General features: G+C 43.9%; 2 protein-coding genes across 4 annotated transcripts; both read right to left on the reverse strand.

The window, feature by feature from the left end:
• Window positions 1-2,098: 2,098 nt before the first annotated feature.
• Window positions 2,099-13,490, reverse strand: pcdh12 (protocadherin 12). 3 transcript variants are annotated; one of them, XM_019871218.1, is made up of 5 exons: window positions 10,268-13,489; window positions 6,883-6,974; window positions 6,209-6,360; window positions 3,578-3,733; window positions 2,099-2,455 (listed from the first exon to the last, which is right to left on the reverse strand). In XM_019871218.1, the coding sequence occupies exons 1-5, from the start codon at window positions 13,088-13,090 to the stop codon at window positions 2,229-2,231; spliced, it is 3,450 nt and encodes a 1,149-aa protein (XP_019726777.1). In that variant the 5' UTR covers window positions 13,091-13,489; the 3' UTR covers window positions 2,099-2,228. The 3 variants fall into 3 exon arrangements, with proteins under 3 accessions (XP_019726777.1, XP_019726776.1, XP_019726778.1); XM_019871217.1 differs by having other exon boundaries at window positions 6,883-6,977; XM_019871219.1 differs by lacking the exons at window positions 2,099-2,455; window positions 3,578-3,733 and adding an exon at window positions 4,050-4,553 and having other exon boundaries at window positions 6,883-6,977; window positions 10,268-13,490.
• A 3,138-nt stretch (window positions 13,491-16,628) lies between these two features.
• gm2a (ganglioside GM2 activator) lies at window positions 16,629-20,213 on the reverse strand. Its single transcript, XM_019871426.1, has 4 exons — window positions 19,984-20,213; window positions 19,654-19,806; window positions 18,246-18,428; window positions 16,629-16,842 (listed from the first exon to the last, which is right to left on the reverse strand). Exons 1-4 carry the CDS (start codon window positions 20,080-20,082, stop codon window positions 16,684-16,686), a joined length of 594 nt encoding a protein of 197 aa, XP_019726985.1. The 5' UTR covers window positions 20,083-20,213; the 3' UTR covers window positions 16,629-16,683.
• Between the last annotated feature and the right edge of the window lie 918 nt (window positions 20,214-21,131).

Here is a 21,131-nt window from a genome sequence, read left to right on the forward strand (position 1 = left end):
ACATGGCAGATGGGAGCGTGGGAGAGAGGATTTGCCCACTTTAAAAGCCTTTACACTATATTATATTTCACTTAGGTTACCATGACAACAAAGCTCGGGAAGTATAAGCAACATAATCCACATCACAGCCTTCAACGTGACTACATATTTCCATCGGATGGCTCCATTTTGTATTTCTTTCTGTGACACTTCCAGTCACTCTATCATTGTGATGGTGTGCTAAGTGAGATGGCCAATTCCCCGTTTGAAGCCCACATTTAGTTGTTTTCACTGCTGTTGCTCTTCTTTGTGTTTTTCTTTCTTGCTGTTCTTATTGTGTGTGTGTGTGTGTGTGTGTGTGTTGTTGTTGTTTTTTGGTATTGTGTTGTCATTGTAACTGTGGTTGTTGTTGTTGCTTTTGGTTTTGGTGTTGTTGTAATGTCCGTAGTTGTTTTTGTCACTGCTGCCCATTTTGTAATCTTTTCAATGTTTTTGTTTTGTCCTGTTTGGTGTTTTCTTTGGTTGTCATTGTGGTTGCTTTGTATGGATTTCCCAATCAACGATCCGATTTTTCACAAATTAATGGACGTGAAAGTAGATGGATGCCTATTTCGTTGTCTCAGTGGTACCAATTTTGTGCTTGTTGCTCATGTAGTCACTGTGGGTGTTTGACTTTGTTGCCATTATGGCTGTGCTTGTTTATGTCGTTTCTCATTTTGTTGTCGTCAGTGTCGCTTTAGTCATCGCCAGTTTTGGCTTTATTGTCGCTCCTTTTCTTTCCCACTATCATCCTTGTAACTCTAAATTGCCGAGCTCGTAGAATTTCGAATACAAAAGGACTTTGCATGTCGGTAGGTTATAACTGCGACTAATGGCCGGTAGAGGGGGCTAGTTCACCTGGCAAATCTGCTATTTCACGTGTACGCAAACACAAACTGTTTGAACGTGAGCTTCACTTTGCTTAATGAGCCATTCGCAAATATAAAACAGTCTGGTGGCCATTGGCCTCCCTCCGTTTATTTGCCATCAAAGCTACTTCCTTTCTCCCATTTCCTGTTTCCCCCTCTTCATTGTTTCCACCCAGCGACCTTCTCGTGACAACTTGTCTTTACGTCCACCATGTCTTCATCTTCCTCTTTTGAGTATGAAGCCTAATTTGATTCAGTGTTGACACAAGACAAAATTGGATTCCCTTAAAACACCGCTCAATTGTCAGTGCAATCAACGTTTGACATTACAAAAAAAAAAGTCATAAATGCCACATTTCATCTTTTTACAACGAAACTGTGCTTCTTGCTTCTTGGTATGATGATTTTGTCTGTCATTGTGCTACAGTGGCCCAGGAGTACAAACAGAATGACGAAATGAAACTCAAAATACAAAATGTGAACCACCCAAAACAAAATAAAATGATACTTCCGAGATAGTCTTGAGTTGGGAAATCTTACTTTACAATGTAAATGCCTGCTTTGACTTTTTTGTTTTGTTTTGCTTTGTTTTTTTTTCATGGACTCCCCTTACTCAAAACTCCATATTTTGTTTAAATCCATCCCACTGTAGCCACTTTGACTGATCAACATGAAATTTGGTAGGCATGTCTGTCATAAGATGACCTGCAAAAAAGTCTCAAAACATACCTGAAGAGATACAGGTAGGCGGCCATTTTGGTTTTCGAACGGCCATTTTAAAGCCTTTATTCCCCAGACTACAGAGCCGAATATGAATAGCAAAAATCTTAGTGTTGGCCATTGCAGGTGGGTACAGCATGACGGCGAAGTTTCATGATTAACGTCGGAAATTTAGGAAATCAACCCAACAAACTCAGACCTATTGTCTTATTGTTTGTGAAGATGGTCTCGTCCTAAAGAGACTCACAGACCTCCCAGACTGACTGAAATTTATCTAACTCTGTATACTTTGTAAAAGCGTTTCACATTTTGTTTTCATTTTTTTTGTAATGTTGTCGTTTATACTTGTAGACCACTCGATTGTGTTGCTCCAGACTACCTGAACTGCTATAACTGCAGCGAAACAAACAGAACAATTTAAATAGGTCCAATTGACAACAGTCAAGGAAAATTTCGGCCATGTTGGCATTATTTGGACATGTTGTGCGTTGTTGGTTTTTTTGTTTTTTACTTTCCTGTTTGGTAATGTTGCAGTCAAGCAAGGACAAATGACTTAATAGTTTAAATTACACAGCGAATGATAGTACATAACACTCGCTGTGATTTCTTTGGTTTCCAGTGTCAAAAGTGTCCAGGCTGTGGGGGCAGGCCTCTCATCGGGCTGCTAGTAGCGGGCGTGGCGCTATCCGCTTCCAACGAGCGTCGATACGCCGAAGACAGCCGGTAGAGGACGTCGGCTCGAGGGCCCGGGGGGGCATCGGCTTTCTGCGTCATCAGCATCTCGAAGAGCGTGCTGACCTCCGAGAGCAAGGCCCCGCCCAGTGGGCTGTCCTTGTCTGGGGTTTTTCCTGAGAGAGGTAACAAGAGCGTGTGAGTCGTCTCAAGATATTTGAAAATGCATTCATGGATGTGTTCAGTTGTTTCTGGCCCTGATCATTGGCACTCTTAAAACGAATATAGTATTGTGAAAATGGACAAAATGACTATAAAATGGCTGCTTCCAAGGAAAAAGGAAGACAGTCTTTTCAGACTTTTTGTGACTTTTTTTGTGGGACCACTTGTGATAAAGATGTCTACCAAACTTCATATTGTTCTGTAAAACTAAGCTTTGAGGGCTGAATTTAAACAATAATCAGAATCCAGGGGCTGGATGCTTGGAAAAGACCCCTAAAATGGTTGTTTCAAACCGAAATGGAAAATGTTGTCTTCTCCGACTTGGCTTCTTGAGACTTTTTTGTAGGTCTACTCGTGATATATGTGACCAGCAAATTTCATGTTGCTTTGTAAATTCTGTTTTGCAGGCTGAACTCCTCCACCCACCCCCCCCCAAAAAAATCTAAAAGTAAAGAATCTCTCGAAGAGAACCCTAAAATGACCGCTTTAAACCAAATCGGCAGACTTCCTTTTTTTTTTTTTGTTTGGTTTTGTTCTTTTATGGCTTGTTGAGATTTTTTTTAACCGTCTATGCATGATCGACATGCCTATCAAAGCTGCATAACACTGACTGTGGTGGTTGGATTTTCAAAATAAATTCCAGGGGCGAATATGCTTGAAAATGACCCCTAAAATGGCTATTTTATTTCAGGCATTTCTTTCTTGTGGCTTTTTTGTGGGTCCAGTCCCAATAGATATGCCAACCAAATGTAATCATTGTGTGTAAGGGGGATCATTTTTAAAATAAGCGTGAATGGCCAAAATGCCCATAAAATGGCTCCTTCAAAACAAAATTTCTGCCCTCTTGAATGTTTTGGTGCATGCCTTCCTGACCTTTTTGTGGGTTTACTCATGAAAGACATACAGTACGTTCTCAATGTTATGTTGCCCTGTGAAACTGCTCGTGGCGGCTAAGGTTTTAAAATAAATTCTCAAGGTGGCGATTGAGTCAATACATCTTTCTAGCTGAATAGTTCAAAAGATCATAAAACCGCATTAAGTGACGTCATGACAGAGAAAAAATTCTTTTGTAGTACCGAAAGTGGAGAAGGACGACGAGGAGTCCAAGGCGTGACGCGGCATCAGCTCGCTATCGGAGGATGGAGGCTCGTTGGGCACAAAGACGTTGTCGTGGTAATCTCCCGACAGAGTCACAGACAGACGCGCCATCCACGACGGGTCACTGATGTCTTCTGTAAGAACACGTGTGTCACGTTATCGCTGTTTTTGCGACGGCGGATTTCTCTGAGCTTCCTGTTTGTGTTGTCACGGCCTTGAATTCTTTCACGAACATGAGAAAAGTGAACATGAGAAAGTCAATGTACAGGAAATGTTTGTTTTGATGTGGAATTGTCCTGTCGAGATCCTTCATCTGTTCTTGGTCTCGTTCTTCTTTTGTTGTACGTCTCTTTCCATTCCTGCCTGTCCTGTTCTCCCCTTGTCCGAACATATCAGTGTTCCAGTTCTGCTTTTTAGATTTATTCTTGTACTTCTTTTGTCCTGTTTCTATTCTGTCTGGGCCTGACTTGCTCTGGTCCTGTCTGTCCCTGCTCAAGTTCATACCTTGCCTGTCCTGTTCTTTTCCCGTATTGCTCTTGCCTATTTATGTTCCTGTCCCTGTCCTTCTTCGTCTGTCTTCTTTGCCTTGTCCTTCCTTTTCTGGACTGTTTTTGCTTGTTTCTCAATGTAGTTCCTATTTATGTTGTTGTTCCGTCCCTGCCTTTCCTTCACAGTCAGTGTCCTGTTCTGTCTTCATTGTTGTTGTTCTTCTGTCCTGTTCTCATTCAGTAATTGCTTGAGTTCTTTTTTTTCACTCTTCTGTACTGTTTTTTGTTCTGGTTTGGACCGCGGCTCTACTGTTCCTTTTCCTTGCCTGTTCTTGTGCTGTTCCTGATTTTGTCTGTTCTTATAGTCCTGTTATGACCATCTTTCTGTCCTATCCTCTTTTTGTGCCTCTCCTGTGAGTTTTTCTTGTTCTTTTGTTCTGGCCACATCTGTTCGTGTCTCTTGCTCCTGTTAAATGTGATCAAACTTTTGTCTGCTTTTTTTTGCTTTGATTTTTACTTGACAAGTTTTCTCTGTTAATGTCAGGTGTTAAAAGTACTTTTCAAGTGTTGGATGACAATAAAATGAGACGTAAACAACAAATGAAACGTTTCAAATGGCAAACAGTTGAACAGCAGAAGTCGCCTCAGGTGTAGTTTCAAAAAAGAAGTCAAACAATCTCAGTCAGACACATGCAAGCCATTAGTAGGCGCGCACGCACGCACACACACACACACACACACACACACACACACACACACACACACAAGCAGTAGTTGGGGATCTGGCGCCCACTCAGTTGAGCCCCTTCTTTCCTGTCTTTGTTTCAGAAGTTTAAATCCTCTTGAAAAGCTTTTAAAGTTTTAGCTGCGAACAAAAACGGTGAACTGTACGCTTAGAACGTTTGCATCACGGCACTGATTTGGATCTGTGTGCACTTTTACAGTATACAGTATTTGAATGAAAAAGTGATGATTGTGTGTCTTTAAGAGAGAGATTGGGAAACAGTCCATCATTTGTCTGTTTGTGGCCTGATACTGGATGGTGACCATTCATTGACTTAAAAAAAAAAAAAAAAATTATAGTTTTTTTTTTTTGACCGACTCGATTCTGAACTTTGTCATTTGCTCAAAATTCACTTAATTCAGGCTTTTCTTTTTTTTTTTCTGGGGGGTGTGGGGGTGTGGGGGATGGTACTTGTTTTTGGACTTCAGCCGAAATGCGATAAGTTGTTTTTGGAGTTGTTTTTGCGTGATTGATTTGGTTCACATTTTCAGGAGTTCAAAAATGGTTTTTCATGTTGACTTCATATTCGATTTTTACTGGATTTGACTTGTTCCTCAACTTCATATTTGGAAACAATTCCCGGAATGACATGTGTTTTGACGATTAATTTGGTTCTTAACATGTTTTCTTGGTTCAAATGTATTTCCATGGTGGTGTTTGACTTTGCTCTCTTGTTTGTATTTAACTTAACTTTTTTTTTTGACTGTCTCGATTCTTAACTCCAGCTCACCCGTGACACTGCCAACCAAACCTGAACTGTACAGAAGTTGGGGAAATTGCATTAATTCATTACTCCTCCTCTTGAAGTGAAACCAAATCTCCACCCCGCAGGAGGAAAAAGAAAAAAGTCAAAGGGCCCAAAAATAAAAAAATAAAAAAGAGCACTGGAATGTTGGCGACAGAATCAAAGGTTCCACACGAGCAGGCGCGCACCACATGCACACACACACACACACACACACACACGCACACACACACACACACACACACACACACACACACACTGTTTGTCTAGGGGGGGTGTTGGTTTTGGTGGTATTACCCTCTGTAAGGGGCCTCAAGGCTCAGACCACCACAATAGTAGGAAGACACACACACACACACACACACACGCACACACGCACACACACACACACACACACACACATGCACGTGTGCGTCACCATGACCCACAAACACACTTAAAATGTCAACATAAAAAATGTGAGGGTGGCACGTTCAGGACAAACGAAGTTAAACATTCCATAAGTAGCAAATCAGATGAAATAATCTGCTGCAAAAGGAAAGAATAATATCGTCGCGCCTCAACATTTGAGTCCCTTCACTTGTGGGCGTACCAGTTTGGTTGAGCAGGTCGTGCAATCCCTCCTCAAGTTGGGGGTCGACAGGTGAGTCCCTCCCCGCCTCCCAGTCCATGTCGCCCGCCTCGCTCTCTCCGTGCCCGCTGTCCTTGGTGCTCTGCCAGTCAGAACAGTCCTGACCTGCGTACCTGCATGCACACACGTAACAAAAATACGTCACTGAAGATGCATCTGTGTCCAGTTTTTGCTTAAATTCAAGTGTCGGATGATGCTCCGCGTCCTGGATGACCTGTGACTTCCTGTTTATCTGTTGCGTTTATTTCAGGCATGGAAGGTCTCTCACATACGCACACACACACACACACACACACACACACACACACACACACACACACACACACACACACACACATACACGCGTACACACGATCATGGGTCTCCATTAAGCTCCCAGTGTTGTACTGCATCATCCTGGGAGCTGTTCCCACTTTCTCCAGTTTCATGCAATGGTCAAAATATTAGGAACACCCTACCCCCCCCCCCACTCCAAAGTCAACCATTCCTAAAAGTTCATGTTTGCACGCATGGGGGGGGGAAGACAAAACAAATTGATTTGTGAACTTGATGTCCATTCGATGTACTCTGTGCTTTTTTTTTTTTTTTTTTTACGTGGACAAAGACGAAGAAGATGAGAAAGGATGCAGACTGACCTTGCGGCAGCTCGGTGAGAGTACTTGTTTCCGCGGAAGTTGGTCCGAGGCTGCAGCTGACCTTGACGGAGGAGCGACAGCAGCTGAGAAATCTGCTGCACGACAACACAGATGACAATTAAATTCAAGTCCAGCAACAAGAAAATAAGCGCCGAACTGGCCATCTGCTGTACAGGGCGTATGCCCGGCGGGCCGGTATCTTGAGGGAACAGCCCATTAATCCAAATACAATATGGACGGCAAACTTAACCAATCGACATCGGTGGTCCGAAACTACGTCTGAATCCAAATTGACTCTGACTTTAGAATAGTGCATTTGGTTCTTGTATTGTCAATCCTATCCATTATTTTCAAACAACGTGGCTGAGAAGTCATTGTTTATCCTACCATTCACAGTCATTGTTTCGACAAAAGAGAGAAATCATTAAAAAGCTCAGTCAAGGGCAGCGTTTATAATTATGAAGGATTTGTTTTTGTCCTTGTGCTCTTGAGATATGATTTGAATGAATGGGCCATTAATGGCAGCATGCAAAAACGGTATGGGCTCTGATTGGCAAATGCATGTCATTATCTAGTAAATTAAACTCAGAAAAAACTTTCCTTTTTTTACTCAGATGTGATCCTGCTATATTATGAGTATGTTGACCAAGGCTTTAGATATGTTTGCATTTTATTTTATGGGACCCTAACTGTGAATGGTATGACAAACAATGACTTCTCGGTTACTTGCACACATGCATAGCCGATTTTATTTTATTTTTTGTGTGTGTGATGACGTAACCAAGTCATGACTCCTGACTTCGACTTCTTCTTGTCTGTCATGTGACACGCGGGACATTGTGTCTTTTATACAGTGAAGTCATGTGACGTGGAAGTCCTGTAAGTCATGACATGTATGCAAGTCGTGTGACCTGCACAAGTGGTGGCCTGTGTTGGTCACGTGACACGTGGCAGTCACATAAGTCATGGCATGTAACGCATATGTAAGTGACATGAGGCTTGTAAGTCATGTATGTAAGTCATGTGACGTAAGTGACATGTAAGGCGTTTGACGCGTGGAAGTTGAGATGTACCGACGTGTGAGTCACAATAAAATAACGCCAACCAACCACACAGTGAGAGTGTGTGATTTTAGTTTTATGGGAGAAGCAGCTGCTAATGTCCATCTCTCACACACACACACACACACACACACACACACACACACACACACACACACACACACACACACACACACACACACACACGCGCGCACACCAGTGAAGGTTAATCTATCAACGTGCGCGTGCGTGTGTGTAGATGAATATACGACTTGGTGTGTTTTTGCACGTGCGTTTTGCAGGCAGGAAGTGACCTTCACATTAAAAAAAAAAAAAGTCTATTCTTTTCTGGCTGCCTTCCTTCCAGGATGGACGCTAAAGTGTGTGCGTGTGTTCGTGCGCGCAACAGGCAAGTTCCTCTCCAAGTCAGAGGGAGGAGGCCGACGTCCGAAGCGGTACTGGTGCCAAGTGGGCCACGGGGGCGGGTGAGGACTGATGCATGGTGGGTAGAAACGCTGACTGCTTCCTTTCTCTCAAAGTGACGAATGGGTGAATAAATGACAGCTTGACCGATCAACCTCTGATGTGCCATGAAGGCAGCGTGAAAGGGGCCACTGGTGCTGCTACTCAGGGCTGCCGACTTACCACTCCCACTGATGACTACTATTGACCATAAACCTGCCACACATGTTTCTGGAATGTGGGAGGAAACCGGAGTACCCGGAGAAAACCCACGCAGACACGGGGAGAACATGTAAACTCCACACAGGAAGGCCGGAGCCAGAATCGAACCCTGCATCTCTGCACTGTGAGGCAGACGCGCTAACCAGTCAACCACTGAGCTGCCCTCGACACAACCCTGAATGCCGTAAAATCTTTTGCCTTTGCAGCAAAAATGGCATTCGCTTCGTTTTTTTTTTCTTTGCAAAGCAGAACGATGGTGTCATTTTACACATGTCTCGCTCGAGCGCGCGCGCACACACACACAGACACACACATTCATTGTGCATTGATATGCGATCTTTAAGTTGAAAGCAGCATCTCTGGAGGCAGATGACACTGACGAATGATACACCGGCGCGTGAATACGCTTTCTGCTTTTGGCAGTCGCACTCATCACTCACCTAACACGCACACAGACGCGCTGCTTTTTTTTTTTTTCCATGCTCCTGTTTGATGACTTACTCTGGCAGTGGTGTGTGTACGCGTGCATGTGTTCCTCCCAATTCTCTAATGGACTTCACTTCAGATTAATTTCAAAGCCTGCGGGGGAGGGCAAGAGAGGACGGCAAGGCGGCAAGGGGGGGCTCTAGTTAATTAGCGACACGCTAACTGTAAGCACATGTTGAACCCTGAGTGATCACACATTGGCAATGGCGGGCGAACACAATTAATGCAGAGGAGAAAGGGAGAGAGTAAATAAGGCATTAAAAAGACATTGTGGAGATGGAGGGAAATCATTCATGCAAAGTTACTGGAGACTCGCTCACGTCCAATTGGAAAGAAGACGGAAATCATGTGACGGATGGAAGTCACATAACTGTTTATAATTTATGTCATCCAATGTTGCTCAGAAGCAGTCGAGGGTTTACGGCCCACATTCATCCAGACAACAAACCGAGTGAAACGCATCATTAGCGTTAGCATCTTAGCACGTTAGGCACGAACTTCTTTTGCCCCTTCCGGATATGATATGCTGTATGGAAGTCATGTGACGTGTGAGAGTAAATCATTTGACGTCTAAGTCTTGTCACATATGCAAATCATGTGACACACGTAAGTCACATGCTGTCAAGAAGAGTTGAGTGACTTGTGGAAATTGTGTGACGTACAGAAAATCATACAGGTCGTCTTCTCTTGTGTGCTATGGAAAAAAAAATCGGTGACCCTATGCGGAGGGTGGACTGTAATATCTTTTTTGTTCCCGTAAGTCATATCATGTGGCGCGTTTAAGTCACACGATGTGCTGAAAATCATGAAACATATGAGAGCCATATTTGTAAAGCTCACATATGTACACCGTGTCATGTGTAGTCGCTTATTTCGGTCATGCAACATGTATGAATCGTGCTGTGTCATGTGAGTTACGTAAGTGATTGTTTTTGTATGTAAGTCATGCCATGTAATTAATGTTACTCATGTTAGCCAAGTGACATCATGTATGTAAATCAAGTGATGTACCTGTATGTACATCATTTGCTATATGTAACTCATATCATGCATGTAAATCAGGTTATGTATATTATGTTTGATTTGATCATGTGATGTGACACGTAACATACATTTTGACTTGGTGGGACCCGCCTCACCAGAAGGTGCCCCACAAAAGAAGGTTGAGGACTCACCTGCACTTCTGGGGAGGCGGATGAGAATTCAATAGAGTCGGCGAAGGCCGCCATGGACAGTCGCACCAGATTCTGGAGCATCTGTTGCTTTTCCGCATCGCTGGACTCGCGACCCTCTGATGTCTTGGGCCTTCTGAGAGTCGCCTGAGGTGTCGAAGCCGCCGTCTCCGCCGTCTTCCGCTTCAGCGTGCTCGAATGGGATCCTGAAGACGACGTTGACGACGGGTTTCTTGCCTTGCGAAGTGTACAATAGGAAGTCACCGGCGTCAGAGGCAAAGTGGCGTCCAGTTGGATGTGTGCAGGTTTTCGTAGAGTCCTGCCATGAGGGACGTCGCCCTCGAGGTGTGTTTGGGAATGGAAGCTCGAGTTCATCATCAGTGGCGTCAACTCTAAAACCTTTTCCGTGGGTTGGTCATGTGACGGGGTGAGTGGCCTCTTTTCACTGTCCTCCAGCGCGATCTCCTCTTTGTGGTCCCTCATTACGGGAATGAGCTGAATGTCCGACTTTCTGATGTTCTTCTGCGGACGGCGCGGATGGCACGTGTACGTGGATTCAGCCTGCCTGCAGTTGTAGGCCCGGTACTCCCTTTTGTCGGGTCTGCAGAAGGTTGTGACCGAGGCGATGGTGAGAAGCAGCAGAAGACACGTCGCCCCCAAGCAGATGGCCAGCATCATGGTGAAACTGAACCGCCCCCGGTCCCCGGTGGACGAGTTCTTCAAGTGATCCTTGAGGTTGATGAAAGTCACCTCCAGTGTGGCCTTGGTGGCTAGGCTGGGGGTCCCCATGTCAGAGACAGAAATGTCCACCTTCGCTGTTTTCCCGATGAGCTGGGTGGCGTTGGTGGTGTTGACAAACAATTGACCCGTGGCCTGATCTAACCAGAAGAGGGGGTTGCCATCGGTGATGAAGTATTGCAGTTGTCCGTTCAGTCCCGAGTCGGAATCTTCAGCCTTTATGGTGGAGGCAAGAAATCCGTCAAATCCCTGTCGGACTGACTGCCCGGTGGGCAAAGCGGTCGATCCTTCCTCACCGTCACTACCCAGCTCTGTTACAATGTTCCCGCGATCCGCATTGATGGGAACACTGAGCTGAGCCACGCCCTGTTTGGGTCGCGGATCTTTGATGACCGGGTAGTTGTCGTTCACATCCTGGATGTCAATTTGCACCGTGGCTGTGGTCCTAAGAGGCGGGTGACCCTGGTCCACAGCCTCCACCAGGAATAAATATGAGTGGTACTCCTCATAGTCCAGCGGCTGAACGACGCTGACAACACCGCTGGTTGGGTGGATGGAGAAAGGCTGGGTGGGTGACTTTAGGTCGCTGGAGTTGTGAAGGTGGTACAAAACTCTGCCGCTGAGCTCCAAGTCTGCGTCCTGCGCATGGACCTTGAGGGCTTGGTAGCCTGCGACGTTGTTTTCCTTGAATGACGCTTTGTAGACCTCTGAGGAAAACACCGGCGTATTGTCGTTCTCATCCAAAACCCGGACAGGCAGGTGTTTCACGCAGGTCAATGGCGGATCTCCGTAATCCCGCGCCACCAGTGTGATATTATAGTCCATCACTTTCTCTCGATCCAAGACACCCGCAGTTACGATCATGTAATTTTCACCGGGGATCTTTTTGATATGGAAGGGGCCGGAACCGTGTTGCATCATAGCCGTCACTTTCCCGTTTTCTCCAGAGTCGGCATCCGAAACCCTCACCAAAGCCAGGAAGGTGTCTACCGGCGCCCCTTCAAGCACCGTCGCAGCCGGAGAGCTGGGATGAGTCCAGGTCATGTGGATCCTCGGGGCGTTGTCGTTGACATCCACGAGCTTGACATGGAGCTTGCAGTGTGAGGGAATGGAGTTGGGTCCGCGATCGCGGGCCTGTACCACCACTTCGTGGGAGGTCTGGGCCTCGTAGTCCAGAGGAGCTCTGATGCTCACAGCGCCACTCTGTGGATCCACGAAGAAGAGCCTCTGAACGTCAGGATGTGAGTGCTTACTCAGCGAGTATTTCACCTCCCCGTTGGCACCCTGGTCGGGGTCCGTGGCTCTTAGATGGATGATCGTTGTCCCACGTTCTGTGTCCTCGGGTATCTCCACCGTGGGGGCGCTGTCTTCAAAGGTAGGACTGTTATCATTGGAGTCTAGAATATAAACACGAATTAAAGCACTCCCAGACCTCGGCGGGTTCCCTTTGTCCCACCCAGTCAAGGTGAGCTCGACGGATCCTTGAACTTCCCGATCCAATTCTTTGATCACGACCAGCTCCGCCTGTTTGGTGCCACCCAGCGCAGAAGTCACGTCCAGCGCAAAATGCTGGTTGACGGACAACGTGTATGTCTGAATTCCATTGGCTCCTGCATCTGGATCCACCGCGCATTCCAGCGGAATCCTCATCCGTAATCCGGCCGTCTCCGAGATCTCCAACTCCTGGACGGGACTGGCAAAGCTGGGGCTATTGTCGTTCAGGTCCATCACCTCCACGTGAACCCGCAGGCAGTGCACCGCCCCGCTCTTCCTGTACAGGACACTAAAGGCCACTTCGCACTCGTCTGCACCGCGACACAGCTCCTCCCGGTCCAAGCGGCCCTGGGTGGAGACCTCACCATCTCCGGCATTGATGGCAAAAGGAAGGGCCCACCCATGCTCCACAACCTGGAAGTTTTCCAGAGGACCCACCTGGTCCATTTGCCAGAGGTCGTCCACCAGACGGCCCACCCGGGTTCCCGCGGGTTGCTCTTCCCAGACACGGTAGTGAATGGTGATGGATGACGGCTCGGAGCAGCCAGCCCTCCAGCCCACGTTCAGAACCACAAGGAGTTGAAGAAGAAACATGACGAAGATGGCTACTGATGAATCAACATTAAAAAAAAAAAGAAATCAAATCAAATCAAAGTGACAATCAAATCATTTTTCCAGTTCCAAAACAAAAGGTTACGTTTTGGGAGAAAAGTTGAGGTTCAGGTATCCGTCCAGCGTGCCCAACATCGATCGCAACAATTTGTGATAAAATCCTCAAAAATGAGCTCAGACTAAAAGTGAGCATCAGATCATTTTTTCCAGTTGTAAAACAAAAAAAAAGTTGGTTTTCCAGGTTTATTTTCACTCCAGGAACAAATCATCATGCCGATTATGATCCCCGCTTGCATTGCTCACTCCAACAGCTGCTCCCACCATCTCGCCGCGCACTTCATCATCCTCCTCACCGCTGGAAAGTTTTTTTCGAGACTGAGGAAGTTTGGAAGTGAGTACACACATGCTGCAGGCTCGGCCAATGGGAAAGCAGGTGGGAAGGGTGGTATGCAAATGAATCCCAGACAAGCAGGAGGACAATCCCCCCACAAACCTCCCGTTTGGAGGAAACCTGACACCCGGTTGCAGTCTCTTCCCAACCTGAGGATGATTCCAAAAGTTTTCTGTGTGGCGTGAAGGCGGCTCATGGACATTGCCGGTGGTTTCGGGTGTTATGTTCATGTGGTGGCAGTTTAAATTTGTCAACAAGTGACACATTTGTTGCATTCGCAGGGGTACAATTACAGCTTTCCGACTCTATTCGCAGTGCTTGTTGTGGAGTTGTTGTTTGTGGTCTCGGAAGGCAGCATTGAAAAATGCAGAAAAAAAATGTCCAAAGTGGCAAAAGACGCATTTCTGCTTTAAGCCGTCATTGTTGTGAGCCAATGTTTAGCATATTCGACATACTTGTCTTCAAACATGAGATAATGAGGAAAATAAGAACGTAATTAAACAGATTGGAAAGAATTTAACAATGCTGCAATCCGATTCATTGGGTTGCTCCTTCTGGTGTGTCCACCTTGGCACCTCGGGGCAGAATAAAAGACAATCGTAGATGTGTCGACCCACCTTTTCCGTTCAAACATCCGTTGTTCCTGAACTGTGGCTATCGATGCAAACTGTTAGCATGCCAATGGCATTTTCTGTTATATTTTAGGATTCTGCTACAGAGCAATTCTTAAGGCAGTGTTGTTCGATTGTTTTCAATAAAAGTATTTGTCATCCTTTGTTCTGTTCAGTTCCACAACATTATTAACACTTTAATGTGATCAGTGTCACATGGCTCTATTTCCAATCAAATGTGTGGATTGTCACCTCGCTTTATTTTACATTCATGTCACATCCCGTTGAACATGTGTCTCTTTATTTTGTGTTTCCCACGTAAGTTTATTAAATTGTGTTTATCGTCAAGTGACAGAATGTTTTGCCCGTGTTGACAGCTGCTGAACTCATTCCCCCTCCTTTTTTTTTTCTTCAATTGTTCTGTGCCGCTGATTGCGCGTTGACCCCTGGCCCCTTTTGCTTCCCTCTACATCAGCATCTCATCGCCCTCTCGCCACGCCAGCCGACTCCTTCGGCCACTCTGAACCCTCGCCCGTCTTAATCTCCCTCGCCTCCTCTCCCGTATTTCTTTTCTCTTCCCATGAAGGAAGCGGTCAGGCGGCGGTGAAGGCCGTAGACGGGATGTCCTGCTTGGGGGGAGGATGGGGGGAGGGGAGGCGAATTGGCGGGGGTGGCACGAGACACAACAAACGTCCATTCTTTCTCATTCTGTCCTGACTAGAAATAATCCTCGATATGTTTAAATTCAGTGTCCATACATATATGTACATAGTATTTTCTGTTGGTTTATAGTATGAGCTTATATCGTGGTACCTTAAGATAAGAATGACCCAATTTTTCGTTCTACAAGTTGTCATTTGGCCTATCTTTTGCATTGCACTTACTTCAGCTTTTACCTCTCCCAATTGATGTTCATTCTAATTAAACTTAAAGCAAAGGGAATTTGTATTTCAAACAACCGCATAGCTAACCCTTCGGCGTACTAGCTTAACGCTAATAAGCATCTAAATTGCGGTTCTTTAGGCCCTTAAGCAACAGAGTGAACACAAATGGTGCTGCCACAACATGTAGATAGACAATATGTCGGGATGCAGTCATATATTTCTTGCCTCCGTAGAGCTCCTAATATTAGTGCTGTACTGATGAGCTGAGAGGAATTGAGGTGTTATGGAAACGCTAGAGTAGTAGTAGAGTAGCCTGCTGCAATATGATTGCCTGCTACATCCAGGCAGCGTGTGTGTGTGTGTGTGTGTGTGTGTGTGTGTGTGTGTGTGTGTGTGTGTGTGAGTGTGTGTGTGTGTGTGTGCGTGTTTGTTTTCATTGGTAATCTAATCTGATTGTCTGACATCTGACCAGCCTGGATGCACACCAGCTAAAACAACTGATGACATCACAAGTGAATAAAATAAAATGCATATCACATCAATATAGTCCATCTTCATCATACTGTATACATCATAAGTATGCACCTTATCATCCCTTATTCTATTCGACGACTGACGTCATTTGTCAGCTCCTCGCCTTCAAGTGTTGACGGACATGTTATATTGTCTACCCCCCCTCCCTAAATCCCAACCCTCCACCCCCACCCCGCGGCCCACTCTACTTGCCTCAAACAAACAAACTTCAAGCTCGGGGTCAAAGGTGAGGCCTTCACTCGGTGCTACGTTACAAGTTGGTGGCGTGCGCGAGCAACGGGCTAACGTGAGAACGTTCGAAGGTGGGAGACAAGACATGATTAAATTGGTTTGCGGTCACATGACATGAAATCCATGTGACGTTATTGCGCTTGCACAACTATGTTATCGCGTGAACATTATCGATGGTTATGAGTTTATTGTCACAAGGTATGGATTACTGATTATGTATGGTCACATGACATTTTCAACTGTGTTTATTGTCAGGTGACAGTTATTGACCCATTACATGATCATTCAAGTTGATATTTAAAAGAATGTTTGTGTGTTTTGGGAGATTTAAACATAATTGTCATGAGTCAAGAAAATTTGTCATTTTTGTGTGTGGGTTTGTGTGGCCTTCCTTGTTTCTTCCTGTCATTGTGAGCCTTCCTGTGCAAACCAACACACGCGTCAGCACTCACTTTTCACTTTGTGTGTGTGCGTGTGTGTGTGTGTGTGTGTGTGTGTGTGTGTGTGTGTGTGTGTGTTACTAGGAGTAGTAAGATGCCTGCTTCGAAAAAAAGGTCAAATATGTCAATTGATCAAACGTATTACATTTTCTACCACCTAGCGGACAACAGGTGTTAAAATGTTTTGTTTGTTTGTTTGTTTTTTTGCGGGGGAGCAAATTGTCATTTGGTTCTTGACATGAGATAAATGATCAACAAATGTTTATTACAAAACTGTACACTGTGCAACACTCTCACATGCCCAACAGCAAATTATCCCATCATGAACCTCCATTGTTTTCATTTTCCATCATTTATTCAGCAAATTCCATAACAAAAGATTATTAATGAAGAAAAAAAGCAAATGAACATGAGGCTATTGCAGTTTTAAAAAGAATTATCTCTGTAGTAAAGAATCCTACATTATTAATTTCAAAAAAGGCGTTTATTCCGAATGGAGCGACAGCGCCACCTTGAGGCAGCCCAGCTCAGTGCCACCACTGCCGCCCAGGACTCCCTGAAGACGATAATCTCCGTTCGTGAGCCACGATGGAACATCCACGAAGGGCAGGAAGAAGTCTGACTCAGGCAGCGCATAAGAGCCCTCAAAACAATAAACAGAAGAGTTAATATTTAATATTTAATACAGAGTCATCATTTATGGCTGGGTTTACACTGTAAGACTTCCTGCTCAATTCAGATTTTTTTTTTGGTCTCCATTCTAGGACCACATATAAGAGTGACCCAATTCGACTTGAAAAATTCGGAATTGAGCTGATCAGACGAGGTCAAAAAAATAAAATAAATAATCAGATACAGCTTGCATACAGGCAAAAAAATCCGATCTGTGTCATATTTGTCTTCAGTGTGAACCTAGCATAAATGTCTGCAACCCACTCTGACTCTTCCCATTGATCGCCTGTTGCTAGGCAGAATGTGATTGACTGGAAAACTATTGTTTTATAGTTTACATTCTGCCTAGCAACAAGTGACATTGGTCGTACAAAAAGCTGAAGACTCTTATTGGCCCGTTTTCTGACTGTATTAATCATGAATCATTCCTTTATATTGTTGATAGATTGTGATCTGCTGTTTTGGTGAGTTACAGAGTTGGCAGAAAAAAAAGGCTTTTCTTCCCCATTGGCTTTTGGACAAATTCTGCTGAGCAACAAGGTGAATTACCAAATCGAAATTCGTTTTGATAATGATTCACCAACTGCTTTGTTTGTGAGACTGGAAACTGTTGTTTTGGTTAGCAACAGTGTTGGCATGAATGCTAGTGCGCACATTTTTTTTTCATGAACTTTGGTAGATGGGCTGGACAAGATGACATAAAAGTGAACACAATTTGTTTTCTCATTATGTATAATGGTCATTGTCTTAATTTTTTTCCCAACTACATTAGAGAATACTTTAAAATGTTATGAACAGGACTGTAAATTTAAAATATTAAATAATAATATATAATATATAATAAAATATTAAAACACACAAATACATGTTTTAAAAATACTCAACTTTACAATAAATGTACAAAATATAAAATAACAGAATGAAGAGGAAAATGTATCAAGGTAAAATTGGCTGCAATATCAAAATCTGGCCAGCAGACGGCGTCCTGCGCTGCCTTTCAAGTAGCTCAAAAGTAGATGCCACCACTTTAAAAGTGAAGATGTGTGGTGTGATCAAGAATGCTAGAAACAAATGCTCTGTTTTTGTGCTTTACAGATAAAAAACACAATGAAATCACAAATCTTTGGTGCACCACACTAAACAAACCAAGGTGACTCTGATTGGCTACTGTCAGTCTAATTGCCGCCATTTTCGACCAGGTAAACGCACGCAGCTGATCACCGTAAGCGACCCGGAATTTATCGCGATCACTAAAGGGGATCATATAAGCACTTAGTTGGAAGTGACTATCTTGTGCTAATGCTAATGCTAATCCAGTTGTGTAAATAAGCATTCAGATCGTGTACTTAGCGTGTTGTGTGCAGCGCCACTTACAGGCTTAAAGGGGCAATGACAGGGCAGTCCGTAGGTGTGTAGTGGTTCCGGGCAGTCTTGTCCAGGTGGAATCAGCTGGGTCAAAATGTCGCAGGCGTCGGCATAGTGACAACTTCCCATCTCGTCCATGCACGGTATCGTCACCCAAAAACCGGCCACCTCTTTCTCCAAAGTTATGTTCACCTGGCCGGGAAACACAAACACTTGCATGATGTTCTAGAAAATGCTGCCAGGATGTTGTAAGATCACTTCCTGTCACATGCAGTACTTGTTCAAAGTCAAATTTGAAAGGATTTATTTTTGTATTGTGACCATCAAATATAGTGGTGCTCCATTGACTGACTGTTAGCGTGACGACCTGTCACGAGATTTGACTTGTTAACATTTTTTTATGGCGCCATCACACAATTGTCACATGAACTTCTGAGCAGATCGAAAGTAGGGTTTCAAACAAGGCCTTGGGTGTTAAATTAGAGACTGAAGCTAAGGTTAAGGTTTCAAAGGAGGGCTTCAAGGCATGGTTTCGTTTCACATTTGGGTCTCAAGTCAAGAATTCTGTGTCAAAGTAGAATTTTGAACAGAGGTTGGTGTTCTAAATCAAGGGTCCAAGGCTGGGTGAGGGTTTCAAATGAGACTTAAGTCTTTCAAAGCAGAGTTGAAAAAACAAAAAGAAAAAAGGTTAATAAGAATAATAATAGAATAAGAATAAGAAAACCTTTATTCGTCTCACAATGGAGAAATTCCCAATTTACAGCAGAAGTTATGAAAGGAAGAAAGTAGAAGAATAAAAAGTAGAGGAGCTGCTGGAAAGGCAGCCACTCTCGTGGCGCCATCTTGAAGTCAGAATAACAATAACAAATTAATACAACACAACACATTAGACACAGAGTCATTCGATCATAAACACTTTTCTGCATACTCTTTTTTGTTTAGAACCAGTTATAGATGAAAGAGAAGAGGATCAACGTGTCCTTTCACCGTTACAGTTTCAAGTCAAGATCTGGATGTCACGAGTGGGATTTCAAATAAATGTTTGGGGTTTCGAATGAAGCTTTTAACTCAGGTTTAATCTTTCGAATTTGAGCTTTAAGTTTGGGTTTCCAAGCAACGTCTCATGACGCTCGGTGTCATCAACCTGTGGAGCTGACACATCATCGCAATCAAAGCCTGTTCAAGTTCAAAGTATTTTAATGGTGTCAAAAAGAGGAAGAAGAAAGTTGTTGTGGTAAAAGTTCCGCCTGGGTCGGACTTAGCTTTTAAGGCAAGCAAATTACGCCTCGTAAAAAACAAAACGGATTAAGAAAGTTTCTTTCGCTTTAAAGTACTGACTTTTTTGTTTTTTGCTGCCAAATGACAAAAATACGCCCTTGAGCAGGGCCACTCGTGTGTGCGTGTGTCCAGTACTGACGGTCAGAGGCGCACGGATCTCCACTGATGTGGATCCCGACGCGGACGCGGTCAAGTCTCCGGGGATGCTGATAGGGTCGGGAGACACGCTGAGGGTCTTCAGCACCGCCGGCGCGTCTGGTTTCCCGCAGTTCTTCCACGCGAAGCCTGAAAACTGCACACGGAAAGACTAGTTTTGAAATACGCGTACCGGACAGAATGTCCTGTGAGATTCAATGCAAATCAAACACGAAAAAACATAATGTGCACTTTTGATAAAGCAGAACATATGGTCATTACTACATACTACAGGGGTTGTACAAACAAACACACAGACACGTTTTCGCCTCACCGCAACTTTGTTGATTCTCTTCCACCCGTGCTGCTTTTCGGTTAAAACTACAACTCCCAAGATGCTCAACGTGACGGCATACATCGCAATGTTCCTCATGTTTGCCTGGTTAAGATGAAATAAAATGAGCAAAAAATAAAAAAATAAAAAGAACGCCGGTGAACAATGCAACTGCACTCCCGACAGTCCGCCCGACTGCGACTCTGTTTTCTTCCGCGTTTGACGTCATAACGCAGCTGAGAGTCATACGACCAGTCACGTGACGTGGGACGGCACAAAGATTTTATGTCCGAAAAACTCTTCACGCGCATGTTCTGACACATTTTACAGATATTATTATTATTGTTGTTATTATTGTTATTATTATTTTCCTTTTAATTTAGTAATATTTTAAATTCAATATTATAGTAATGTATCCAAAGATATTGAAGGGCCAAATCCAAACTTAACATAAATTTGAGTGATCAAACTTGAGGGAATTTAGATATTCACATAGAAAAAAATGTTTTCAATGTGATTAATATTTTGAATTCCAAGCCGTTTATATCCTTTTTTGCATTTTTATAAAATTATTTTCCCCAGAAACAAGCAACAACTTTAAACACACAAATATCGAGGATAATCCGTGTAAAAAAAAATAATAATAATATCTAAAAAAAAAAAGGCAATTCTTGCAAAATGCTAATTGTTGCCCCGAAACCACAGTTTATACTCAGTGTCGTGGCATTTTTGTCATTGTGACATTTTTCTTGTCTTGAAGAAAAATGTGTCGAAATTTTTGTCTCGAAAAATATTATCTCTCTTTAATCCTATGTTGTATTTCTTTAAAAAAAAAAAAAAAGATTTGGACTTTTTAACGCCAACAAAGACATTTAGCTCATTGTCACTGCATAATGACTTTTTTTCTCCTCATTGTTTACATTTTTTTCAGTCCCCCACTTAGCAGCACTAAAATGACAATGTCCACTGGGGAGCAGCATTGTACTACTATGCAGACTTCTAAGCTCGAGATGTGCAAATGTGTCATTTGAAGCACATTTGTATTGATGTCCTTCATTTGGTGGTGGATGCAAACCAGAAAACAGCTGAGACATCCAATATTGTCTGCTGACATTTGCTTTCTTCTGCCAAATAGACGACACAAATTG

The sequence above is a fragment of the Hippocampus comes genome, unplaced genomic scaffold, assembly GCF_001891065.2.
Source record: "Hippocampus comes isolate QL1 unplaced genomic scaffold, H_comes_QL1_v1.1 scaffold83, whole genome shotgun sequence".
NCBI classification, from domain to species: domain Eukaryota; kingdom Metazoa; phylum Chordata; class Actinopteri; order Syngnathiformes; family Syngnathidae; genus Hippocampus; species Hippocampus comes.

Excerpts from the sequence above, each read along its gene's own strand:
- pcdh12 (XM_019871217.1), bottom strand. The coding sequence starts at position 13,090 with ATGTTTCTTCTTCAACTCCTTGTGGTTCTGAACGTGGGCTGGAGGGCT. Across the intron at positions 6,361-6,882 it reads TCTCACCGAGCTGCCGCAAG|GTACGCAGGTCAGGACTGTT; the intron begins GTCAGTCTGCAT and ends GTGTGCATGCAG. Across the intron at positions 3,734-6,208 it reads CGACCTGCTCAACCAAACTG|AAGACATCAGTGACCCGTCG; the intron begins GTACGCCCACAA and ends GTGTTCTTACAG.
- gm2a (XM_019871426.1), bottom strand. The coding sequence starts at position 20,082 with ATGAGGAACATTGCGATGTATGCCGTCACGTTGAGCATCTTGGGAGTT. Across the intron at positions 19,807-19,983 it reads AGAGAATCAACAAAGTTGCG|TTTTCAGGCTTCGCGTGGAA; the intron begins GTGAGGCGAAAA and ends TTCCGTGTGCAG. Across the intron at positions 16,843-18,245 it reads GTCATTGCCCCTTTAAGCCT|GGCTCTTATGCGCTGCCTGA; the intron begins GTAAGTGGCGCT and ends TATTGTTTTGAG.